Here is a 12,556-nt window from a genome sequence, read left to right as displayed (position 1 = left end):
TGCATAAGATATGAGCCTCCTGTCTGATATATAAATTGAGATTTTCCTAGCTTGTGACGGAAAATATTAGTTATATGAAGACAGGAGGCGAGTATCTTCCCTCCCGACCCAACCCTATCATGGTCTTTTCTTCTCATATTGTTCCAGGTTACTGAGGACCGCAGCACGCGAGGCACAGGCTGAACAGTTTCCGGAGGAACCTCCTTTGTTGTCCCCGTTGGGACCTCTACTCAAACGCTTCACCGAACCCAAATCGTTGATGGTCGGAAGGCTAGTTGGAATTGAAGTTTCACGGTTTTTCAAGTCTTGACAGTTCGCTTCAAGAAAGAGGAAGTGATTAAAGGGGCAGCCCCTTATATACTGGCAGGGTCCACGTGATTGGCTGATAGGCCCTAGGGGCTGCTGGGACTTGTAGTTTTGGTTGTAAAAAATTCTTTTATTATTTCTAAATCCACTAAAGTTGTATTTCTGCTGTGGGCATTATTAAAGGAAAGATAATGCATAAGATACTCGCCTCCTGTCTTCATATAACTAATATTTTCCGTCACAAGCTAGGAAAATCTCAATTTAACTATCCCTTCGAATTTTATTAAATGGCAACCTGTAAAATGACGGTTGTCCATTTAGGCCCCTACTTTGTCCAACTGCCTGGCTGTTTGGGACAGGGTGCAGAATAACCCTAACCTTATCTAGCCCTTTTAACCCATTGGTTTACCTTTTTAACAATTCTACCTGTTCCCCAGGTCAGGATCTGGAGGCTTTCCAATAGTGACTGAATAAAATTCTCTATAGGATGGGTCACTTTTTGGCATTTTTATCTTAATACGTAGAATGCATTAAGATAAACAACCTTCTGCCTTTACAAATACTTTATTTGAACAAGTGGAAGTCAGAAGCTGATTGGCTACCATGCAGCTGCACCAGATTTTGCACTCTCCAGTTTTAGTAAATCAACCCCAATGTGTCAATTTCTGTTTATGTTAATAGTGATAAACAAAAGATTCCAAAACTATAGTGGCGCTTTCAAATCGTTTTTCAGACGCCCTGCTCATTGGAATCAATAGGCAGTGCTAAATAAAGCGTTCCCAACCCGCCCTTAACCTCCCTGGCGGTATGATTCTTTCTGAAAAAACATGCTGAAAGCGGTACAATTATTTGCAAGGAAATTTGGCGTTTTATACTGTAGGCCTGTGATTTTTAGGAATAACTCACTTAAATCTGACCAAACAAGAATCTAATAGGCATCCTGGGTATGAAATTTTTTTAAAAACAAAATTTTAAATTATAATATAATAAATAATTTTAAATAATTATAGCAAGTAATAATATAATTAAAATACAAATTATTCAATAATATAATCAACTCAAAATCACTGAAATTTGCTCAGTTGCAGAATTGTTGCTGTCATTATTATTTTTTTTATGACGAATTTCCCCGCAAATCGCTATCGCACAATTCTGCAAGTGATTATAATTTATTATCGCTGTTTTCTAGCTGATCTAGAACCATTTTTGACATAAAAAGACACTTTTGGTTGCTATGGACAATCTACAGTTTTCAGGCAGAAAGAAAGGTTTTTATTATATAAAAGTACATGCAGGACACTGGGCAGACCACTAGGGACAAGGGTGTGTGTGTTTTTTTTACACACAGTACTGTAATATATAAGATTACAGTATACTGTATGTATAGTGTTTGTTTACTTTTTTGAATTTGGCGCCGATCTCCGCTCCCGTGCGTCGTAACGTTGCAGGGAACGGAGATCGGAGGCACAGGAGGACGCTGTGTGAATCGAGCGAGGTCCCGCTCGCTCACACAGCGTGGTGACATTGCTGGATCCAGGAGAAGGTAAGCCAGCGCACGCTGCAGGCTCTGCATATCTACCCAGAGCGTGACTTTGGTAGAGAAAATCAACCCCGAGTCACGCTCGGGGATGCCGCCAGGAGGGTTAAGATGCTGCTTGCAGGACTTTTTGGAACGTCCTGCAAGTGCACCGCTCCAGTGCGAAAAGACACACTGGAATGAATGGTCGGCAATTTTCAGGCGCTTAGCAGAGGCTATTTCCAGCACTAAAGCACTGAAAACCACCCGAGTGTGAAAGGGTTTGAAAAACACTGTTTTGGTCTTCTAATGTTGCTTAACCACTTCACTAATGGGCACTTTTATCCCCTTTCTGCCCAGGCAAATGTTTAGCTTTCAGCGCTTTTCACATTTTGAATGACAATTGCGCGGTCATGCAACTTCGTACCCATATGACATTTTTATAAAAAAAAAATCACACAAATAGAGCTTTCTTTTGGTGGTGTTTAATCACCACTGGGTTTTTTATTTTTTGTTGTTTTGTTATTTTTTTAAAGGGCTTTCTTCATACATTTAGGCCAAAATGTATATATATATATATATATATATATATATATATATATATATATATATATATATATATATATATATATATATATATATATATATGAAAATTGATTGATCCTAATGTACTGATGGCCTAATTTCTTGGGACCTGAAAATGCCAGAACAGTACAAATATCCCCCAAATGACCCCTTGGACAGTACAAATATCCCCCAAATGACCCCGTGGACAGTCAAAGGTATTTCGTAAGAGGCATCGTGAGTTTTTTGACATTGTAAATTCCTGTAGAAATTCAGAAGAAATTAAATTATTATTTTTTAAATACTGTAATTAATGTGGTACAGAGTCGTCATATAACTGGTGTGGCAGTGAATAGTTTTTAGTATTATTTAGGGCTGTTACTGATCAAAAAATTTATGTTCGATTAATCGGTTTTTTTTTTAATCGATTAATCGACTAATTTCGATTAATTATAACGCACATGCAGATCCAACTACTTTTAGCTGATCTCCTTGCAGGCTGATTGCCAGTGCAGCTACCAACAGTTTGAAAAATGGCTAGCAGGATACAAAAAACACACAGCGCTCGATGGGAATAGCATTAAAACTTTTATAGTCTTTAAGTAGGTAACAAAATAAATATTGCACTGGAGATAAAATCAATGTAGCTACATAAACTGTAAAAATGGTGCGAGTAATACCAAACGGTACCAAAAGCAGTCATAAAAACATGTAGCTAAGTATGATACTGGTATAAAAATGTGTACAACGATACCACTGCTATATCCAGATGAGGAGAGGTTAGCATCAGTCCGTCGGCATGTAGATGTCCCATGAAGGGAACTATCACAACTCCCAGTGGATGGTTGTAGAATCCCAGGTTGATAGAGGGAAGTGTAACAGCCCTTGCGTGTGGCAGATAGTGAGGTCCCGCCGGCATGCAGATATGAAGGCGCAGCAAAGAAGCCCTTCAGATGGACACGGCAAGCCCCGCTGGCGTCCGTGACGTTACTGGATCTCCGACGAAACTCCCTGAAGGCCCAGAAGCCGGCGGAGAGGTGAGTACCAATCATCAAAAGAATTTTAATCGATCAAAAAGATTTTGATCGATAAAAAGGGAGGGAGAATCCTTTATTTACTTTTTGCTGTTAGGATAGAATTGTACTAGTCAATCAAAGTAACCTTATGTATGCTTAGTGGAACGCAGCTCCATGCGTCATTGATATGGCTTTAATAACCCGCATTAAATACAGGCAAATAGGGTACAGGCAAATGTGCTAATCCAATGCAGTATGATAAATCTTGGGTAAACATCACACACCGAACAGGGCTAGGGCTAGGTCTAGGGGGCGTGGTCTATTGGGAGGAGCCAGAACTGAGGCCACATTCCTTGATCTGGACCTATTTGGTGTGCAGTGTTTGCCCAGAAGTCATAGTAATTGTGGTAAAAAAAAAAAATTGAATTAATTAATGTTAAAAACTATAGGTCCTGTAATAATGTTTCCTTTTTGAAGAAACCAAATCAGAGCATGGATCTCCTTAGATTCTACTATTCAACAGTATAAACGTTCCTTGTGAGATTTGTGAGATTTGTTCATTCTTCATCTGGAAGATCCAGAGTAAAAACATGGGGCCAGATTCACAAAGGAGATACGACGGCGTATCTCCTGATACGTCGTCGTATCTCTGTGATCCGCTCGTCCTAACTATGCGGCTGATTCATAGAATCAGTTACGCATAGATAGCCATAAGATCCGACAGGTGTAATTGAATTACACAGTCGGATCTTGGGATGCAATTCTAGGCCGGCCGCTAGGTGGCGATTCCATTGCGGTCGGCGTAGAATATGCAAATGACTACTTACGGCGATCCACGAAGATACGCGCGTTCGTCGCAATCTCTTACGTCGTCACTAGTGTTTTTTTCCGTCGCAAACTTAGGCCTGCTTTAACATGGCTTATCTTTAGAACAGCCATGTTAAAGTATGGCCGTCATTCCCGCGTCGAATTTAGATTTTTTTTTTGCGTAAGACGTCCGGGAATACGAAACGCCATAACGCACATCACCGTTCAAAAAAACCGTTTCGCGCAAAGCACGTCGGGAAATTTCCTAACGGAGCATGCGCAGAACGTTCGGCGCGCGAACGCGCCTAATTTAAATGGTGCCCGCCCCATTTGAATTAGGCGGGCTTGCGCCGAGCGGATCTACGTTACACCGCCGCAAGTTTACAGGTAAGAGCTTTGTGAATCAGGCACTTACGCTGTAAACCTGCGGCGATGTAACATAAATGGGATACGTTACGCCGCCGCAGCGTAACGTAATTCTCTCTGAATCTGGCCCATGGTTACAAAACATTGTTGACCACATTATTGACCACAAACATGTTCGAGGATGTTTTTTAACAACCAAGGAGACCCAAAATGAAATAAATTAAGCAGAAGATGCCTTGAGATTTTTGTTAAATCTTACAATAAATTAGCAAATGTTTAGGGTTATATTCCTTTTTTTTAAATAAAGGGGTATTTAACAATTGTGTGTCTTTTGTTTACATTTTAAGGATAAACAGGTAAATGACCTGAAGGCAAGAAATTAACCCAATTTGTCCTGAAACTTTTACATGGTGAACTAATCTTCTAATCTCTACAAAAGGAATTTTGTTTAGGTGTACTGTTTTTTTTTGTTTGTGCAATGGATATTTGTGAGAATTCAGACACTAAAGATAATATAACAATGCATGACTCTTATTGCAATATTTAATAGTAAACCATCAGAAAGTATCTTTCACATATGCAATGGCACTAAACTAGGTCGTTTTCTGATGGTGTTTGGTTACAAATTGTTATTTATTTTAGCACTGGTGCTAAAATATTTTTACCCAACTATAACAACTTGTTAACATGTTTTGTAATTTTGCTCATTGTGCTTCCTAGGCAAATATGTAAAATATATATATATATATTTTAAATTGTAGTTAAAGTTTTTTTTGGGGGTGGGGGGGTGGTTTGTACTTAGGGTAGAGTAGTTTATTCAATTTGATATTGTTTATATTATATTTAGTTTTATTGTGTATTTCATAGTTAATTATGTATTGTCACTTAATTTTGTTTCACAATTATATTTAAAAATAAATAAGTAAAAAAACACTCTCAGTTTCACTCATCCCTTGGTTTATATCAGAAGAATTTATATTAGAAAGTTGCATTAAACTCATCTTTATTAATTCAATGCTATTTCACAACAGGGCAACAATACCCTGTATATAATTATTATATTGATAGCCAGCCTAAAAAAAAGTGCTTATCAGTGTTAGAAAATACACACATATGATGACATGCAACAATACAAAATTTAAGTTCTTTACTGGTTTTACAGCAAATTGTAATCTCTATGTTCCCACAGTAATATTTAAATGAAGAATTCCAGATAACAGCCCGAAGAATAGCTGTGAGGCTTTACTGTCAATCAGTATAGAGACCCGGCCCATTAAATTCCAGCAGATAAGCTTTTGTGAAGCCCAGGGATACAAATGTGTCTGATTATAGGTTACAAACCTCATCAATGTGTGACATAAAATATATACGATGTAAACATTTTTTTTAACTGTGGCTATTCAAATAAAAAGTATTTTTAAAACGTCACTTTTTTTAAAAATGAACAATCCTATTCACCTTCACCTTTCACAGCGTGGCAATATTCAAATGACTCCTTTAAGAAAAAACCTTAATATTTTAGTTTTCATTTCTCCTGCCAGACTTTTTTTTCTCCTTTTAGATAGAGTGAGAAAGGCTCCATTATTGAGATGTCACCTTATTTTCTGTATTGGTGACCATATTTATCAAACAGCAACACAGATAGATATAACACTACTCTTTTCCATCAGAGAGGGGCAGGCTAGAGAAAATCGTAAAATCTAATGGATGCCCAGATTGCTGTAAAAACCTGACACAGGTTATGATCCTTCCCTACTCTACCCAAATATAAAAAAACAAATGGCTTGATATACCATTTAACCTTCTAACCATTGACTGGCATTAAACAAGATATAATCATACGATATAACACGATTAAAGTGAATCTGTAAAAGAAAATCTTTAGAACTAAACAAATAAATCTTACAGCATGCGGGATGTTTTTGGCGTTTGTCTAAAGACCATAGGTGTGCGCAGCCTATTGCATTAGGGTGTGCACCCCAAAACTCAAACACATAAGATTTTCTCTGCAGTCTCAGCTGCACTGGACAGTGAATGAATGGGAAATGCCATGTGCTGAGCAGCTTCCTGGTTATTCACAAACTGAAGCATAATAAACAGTTTAACATACTTCAATCATGATTGAACACAGTGAGTGTGTTCATTGTGTTAATTTAGAAAAGGAAGGGGCCGGTCAATGACATATTGATTGGCCCCTTCTCCACTATCCATCCTGAAACATGTGAGGGCACAACATGGGGGAAATCCTGAACAGTAGGGGGAAATCCTGAATAGTAGGGGGAAATCCTGAACAGTAGGGGGAAATCCTGAACAGTAGGGGAAATCGCCACCGCACAGAGTGATTAGGTGTGCCCTGGGCCGTCTTAATAGCATCATGGGCCCCTGGGCAAAGTAATGCTCTGGGGCCCCTACGATGATGACAGTACAGGTAAAAAGCCATCAAGTAGGTAGAAGGCAGACTGCCTCCTCTGTGTATCTATCACTCTCAGTGCCATCATGGGGCCCCCAATTTTAGGGCAGCCTAGGCTCAAGGACCAGCTGCTTTAGGGAAGGTGCAGGGGCCCCCAATGCAGCTGGGGCCCCTGGGCAGTGCCCAGGTGTGCCCTCTCATTAAGACAGCCCTGGGTGTGCCCAGGCACACCTGGCACACCCCATGCACACGCCTATGCTAAAGACACTAAATTGTGTTAACCCCCTTGGCGGTAAATTCGAGCGTGACTCGGGGTTAGTTTTCAATGTTAGGATCGGTAACCCCGAGTCACGCTCGGGCTGGACGTGCAGAGTGTGCAGCGGCACAGGTTACCTTCTCGCTGGATCCACAGGCAAGTTACTTACCTTGTCCCTGGATCCAGCGATGCCACCCCTCTGTGTGAGCGAGCAGGACCTCCTCGCTCGATTCACAGTGTCCCCGTGTGCCGCCGATCTCTGTTCCCTGCGACGTTACGACGCACGGGAGCGGAGAACGGCGCCAAATTAAAAAAAGTAAACAAACACTTTACATACAGTATACTGTAATCTTATAGATTACAGTACTGTATGTAAAAAAATACACCCCCCCCTTGTCCCTAGTGGTCTGCCCAGTGCCCTACATGTACTTTTATATAATAAAAAATGTTCTTTCTGCCTAAAAACTGTAGATTGTCCAAAAGTGTCCCTTTATGTCAAAAATGGTTTTAGATCAGCTAGAAAACAGCGATAATAAATTATAATCACTTGCAGAAATGTGCGATAGCGATTTGTGGGAAAATTCGTCATAAAAAAAAAAAAATAATGACAGCGACAATTCTGCAACTGAGCAAATTTCAGTGATTTTGAGTTGATTACATTATTGAATAATTTTTATTATAATTATATTATTATTTGTTATAATTATTTATAATTATTTATTATATTATAATTTATAATTTTGTTTTAAAAAAAAAATCATACCCGGGATGCCTACAAGACTCTTGCTTGGTCAGATTTAAGTGAGTTATTTCTAAAAATTACAGGCCTACAGTATAAAACGCCAAATTTCCTTGCAAAATAATTGTACCGCTTTTGGTACGTAATTCCAGACAGAATCATACCGCCAGGGAGGTTAATGTAAAAGGCAACTTTTTGAATGATTATTTTTGTACACAGTTTCTCAAAGGTAAAAATACAACTGCTAACACCAAATAGTAATAATAATAACATTTGTTTAAAAAAAAATGTTTCCTAAATTATTTTCTAGACAGTCTATCGCGTCTGTGTGATAGATACAGTACTCTGTAATTCTTTGAAAGATGGGCAGATGTCAAGTCTTTGTTGTAACAAAAGACCTGCTTCTGTTATTGAAACAAAAAGATTATCTATGCAGATCTCTGTTTTAGGTTCACATCTCTGCATATACTTTCTGCTCTTGTAGCAGTTATCTATAAAATTTGGGAGAGGCAAAAATAAGAATATTTCCCACAGAAATCATTCAGATAACATCTAAAATGTTTTGTAAACGCAGTAACCAGTCTGGTGACTATGAGAAGCACCACTATTCTACCCTTTTAATGTCCTGGACTATATCTACAGGAAACACAACCTTAACCAATGTATATAAAACCTATATGATACACTACTAACCTGTTTCCATGTTGTTTGTGGTCAGCTATGGATCCCTTCACTAATGGTTCTCAGTGAGCCTTTAGCATGAATCTTCTCCACAACTAAGAACTAAATAAACTGCAGATATTCTGTGTTCATATCACTTAGTACAAAGGTGAAGAGAAGGGACATATTATTAGTCTGCTGTGTGGCCAAAATGACTTTTTACTAATTTGTTTTCATGCAAATACTCTTTAGCTTGTATGTCTCCATGATTTGCATTGTCAGTGTAGACTGTGATCCTGGGCTACCGTATGAGTAGGTCTTTGTGTATAGGTCTTAGCAGTTTGTGTTTTCCTATTACCCAGAAAGCTATATATAGATTACATTAAATTTTTCAGCATTTCTACATGCCAGCAGTAGGGTTAGGTTTATTTTAAATAAGGTTCCTTAAAGGGGAGTTCCAGCCATTTGTATGTTTATTAAAAGTCAGCAGCAACAAAAAGTGTTGCTGCTGGCTTTTAATAAACAGGCACTTACCTGCTCCAGCGCTCCAGCGACGCGCCGGCCGGGGCTCCGCTCCTCTCCCCCCCTCCCCGGCGGGCGTCTTCATCTTCAGTGTGGGCACCCGGCCGTGACAGCTTTCGGCTTCACGGCCGGGCACCCACTGCGCATGCGCGAGCGGCGCGGCACTGCGCATGCGCGAGCGGCGCGGCCCGGCGCCGCGCCGTGTAATTGGCCAGGAGATCGCCTAGGACCTGTGACGTGTCCTAGGCGACCGCCTACAGCAGCCACTTCCTGAAGGCGACTAAGCTTAGTCGCCTACAGGAAGGAGGAAGTGGGACAGGAAGTCCCACTCGTGCTGAAGCCCCCACTCCCCCCCCAAAAAAATTACATGCCAAATGTGGCATGTAAGGGGGAGAGGAGTGGATTGAGAGGAAGTTCCAAATTTGGGTGGAACTCCTCTTTAACGTATGAAACACTGCTATCTTTAAAATTAAATACAGTTATTGCAGGAGATGATGGGGTTATTTACGAAAGGCAAATTCACTTTGCACTACGAGTGCAAACTACAAGTGCACTTGAAATTGCACTAAAAGTGCACTTGGAAGTGCAGTCGCTGTAAATCTGAGGGGTAGATCTGAAATGAGGGGAAGCTCTGCTGATTTTATCATCTAATCATGTGCAAGCTAAAAAAATTGTAGTTCGTTTTTTACTTTCCTTGCATGTCCCCCTCGGATCTACATCGACTGCACTTCCAAGTGCAATTTCAGTGCAATTTCAAGTGCACTTTGCACTTCTAGTATGCACTTGTAGTGCAAAGTGGATTTGTCTTTCGAAAATAACCCCCGATATCTTAATCTGCACTCTGGTATTTCTAATCCTGTATTTTTTTAAATATGGAAGTATGATAAGTACACCGAAAAGTGTATGTCTAGCCAATAATGTGTTCTTAGTTTTGGAGTGGAGAAGGTTTATACTGCTATTCTGGGTTCTGTTATAAAGACTTCCCCTTGCATTCTGTCTTGCTGACAATGTTTTATCAGACAGCAAGTAAAGGGAACACTCCAACAGCAACACAGACAGTAATAAAAATGCTTTTCTTAAGTAGAGTAGCAGAAGGCTAGACTTTCCGTCAAACTTTTATATCTGCCTTTGTTTCATTTTTTCGGTTTTCTCCTAACCTCCTGTATGATAAAACAGAAAATTCACATGGAGACTGCAAAAAAAGTCCATCAGTGGTCAGCTCAGAATAGGTCAGAGTCATCTGGTTAACCTCCCTGGCGGTAATCCCGAGTCTGGCTCGGGGTGGAAATCCAGTAGCATTAGCGGTATTCCCGAGACTCAGGATTGCATCGCAGTATCCAGGCAGAGATTACTTACCTTGTCTCCTGGATCCTGCGATGTCTCCCTGCTGTGTGATCGAGCTGTCTCCCCACTGTGTGGTTGAGCTGTCGTTCCCTGCGACGTTACGACGCACGGGGGCGGAGATCGGCGCCAAATTCAAAAAAATAAAAACACAATATACATACAGTATACTGCAATCTTACAGATTACAGTACTGTATAAAATAAATACACACCCCTTTGTTCCTAGTGGTCTGCCCAGTGACCTGCATGCACTTTTATATAATAAAGATAGTTCTTTCTGCCTGGAAACTGTAGATTGTCCATAGCAACCAAAAAGTGTCCCTTTATGTCAAAAGTGGTTTTAGAGCAGCTAGAAAACAGTGACAATAAATTATAATCACTTTCAGAATTGAGCGAGAGTGATTCGTCGTCAAACACTGAAGGTAATAATTTTTATTACTATTATATTATTATTTGTTATAATTATTTATAGTTATTTATTATATTATAATTTATGATTTTGTGTTTCAAATTTCATCATACCCGGGATTCCCTACTAGATTCTTGTTTGGACAGATTTAAGTGAGTTACTCCTAGGAATTATAGGCCTACAATATAAAATGCCAAAATTCTATTCAAAACAATTGTACCGCTTTCAGCACCTAAAATCTGAAAGAATTATACTGCCAGGGAGGTTAAATAAGCATTGAATGTATTTATTTCACCCAAGAAAGACAGTGGGGTAGATTCAGATAGATTAGCGGATCTTTAGATCCGCGTAATCTATCTGATTTACGATCCGCCGGCGCAAGTTTTTGATGCAAGTGCTGTATTCAGAAAGCACTTGCCTCTAAAGTTGCGCCGGCGGATCGTAAATCCCCCGGCGGAATTCAAATTCCGCGGCTAGGGGGAGTTTACTATTTAAATCAGGTGCGTCACCGTGCCGATCGAACTGCGCATGCGCCGCCGGCTAAATTTCCCAGCGTGCATTGCTCCAAATGACGTCGCAAGGACGTCATTGGTTTCGACGTGAACGTAAATTACGTCCATTCATATTCGTGACCGACTTATGCAAACGACGTAAAAAATTCAAAATTCGACCTGGGAACGACGGCCATACTTAACATAGGATACGCTGCATATAGCAGGGGTAACTATCCGCCGGAAAAAGCCAAACGCAAACAACGTAAAAAAAAGCGCCCAGGCGGGCGTTCGTTTCTGAATCGGCGGAACTGCTCATTTGCATATTACTCGCGTACAAAAAACGAAACGCCACCTAGCGGCCGGCCTGGAATTGCATCCTAAGATCCGACGGTGTAAGTTACTTACACCTGTCGGATCTTAGGGAGATCTATGCGGAACCTGATTCTATGAATCAGGCGCATAGATACGTTGGACGGAACTCAGAGATACAACAGTGTATCAGGAGATACGCCGTCGTATCTCTATCTGAATCCTGGCCAGTGTTTAGTGGCTTTAAATTGCCACTTCCTCAGTTTAAACTGATAACACTTATATTGCAGTACAATGCAGTAATGTCTTCCGGTTTGGCTGGGTATCTAGATAGTGACAAGTTAAAGCGGAGGTTCACCGCTAAAATGCTGTTTTTACCCTTAGAGTGATGCTCGTTGTGTCTAGGGGAATCGGCTAGTTGTTTTAAAATCGAACCTGTACTTACCTTTTTAGAGAGCGATCTTCTCCGCCACTTCCGGGTATGGGCTGCGGGACTGGGCATTCCTTCTTGATTGACAGTCTTCCGACAGGCTTCCGACGGTCGCATCCATCGCGTCACGATTTTCCGAAAGTAGCCGAACGTCGGTGCGCAGGCGCAGTATAGAGCCGCACCAACGTTCGGCTTCTTTCGGCTACTCGTGATGTGATGGATGCGACCGTCGGAAGCCTGTCGGAAGACTGTCAATCAAGAAGGAACGCCCAGTCCCGAAGACCCATATCCGGAAGTGGCGGAGAAGATTGCCCTCTACAACGGTAAGTACTGCTCGGGTTTTAAAACAACTAGCCGATTCCCCTAGACACAACGAGCATCAATCTAAGGGAATCGAAGTTAAAAAAAA

At 40.5% G+C, this 12,556-nt stretch overlaps 1 protein-coding gene across 1 annotated transcript in view; it reads right to left on the bottom strand.

Moving 5' to 3' along the window:
* C10H11orf53 (chromosome 10 C11orf53 homolog) overlaps window positions 1-8,803 on the bottom strand; it is a 159,671-nt gene extending 150,868 nt beyond the window's left edge. The window contains exon 1 of the mRNA XM_040325384.1: window positions 8,674-8,803. Within this exon, the coding sequence (XP_040181318.1) occupies window positions 8,674-8,683 (10 nt within the window). The 5' untranslated portion in view covers window positions 8,684-8,803. The remainder of the gene's footprint in view (window positions 1-8,673) is intronic.
* Between the last annotated feature and the right edge of the window lie 3,753 nt (window positions 8,804-12,556).

The sequence above is a fragment of the Rana temporaria genome, chromosome 10 (assembly GCF_905171775.1).
Source record: "Rana temporaria chromosome 10, aRanTem1.1, whole genome shotgun sequence".
In the NCBI taxonomy this organism is placed as follows: Eukaryota; Metazoa; Chordata; class Amphibia; order Anura; family Ranidae; genus Rana; species Rana temporaria.
Note: the sequence above shows the minus strand (reverse complement) of the source record. Positions and strands in the feature narration are given on the sequence as shown.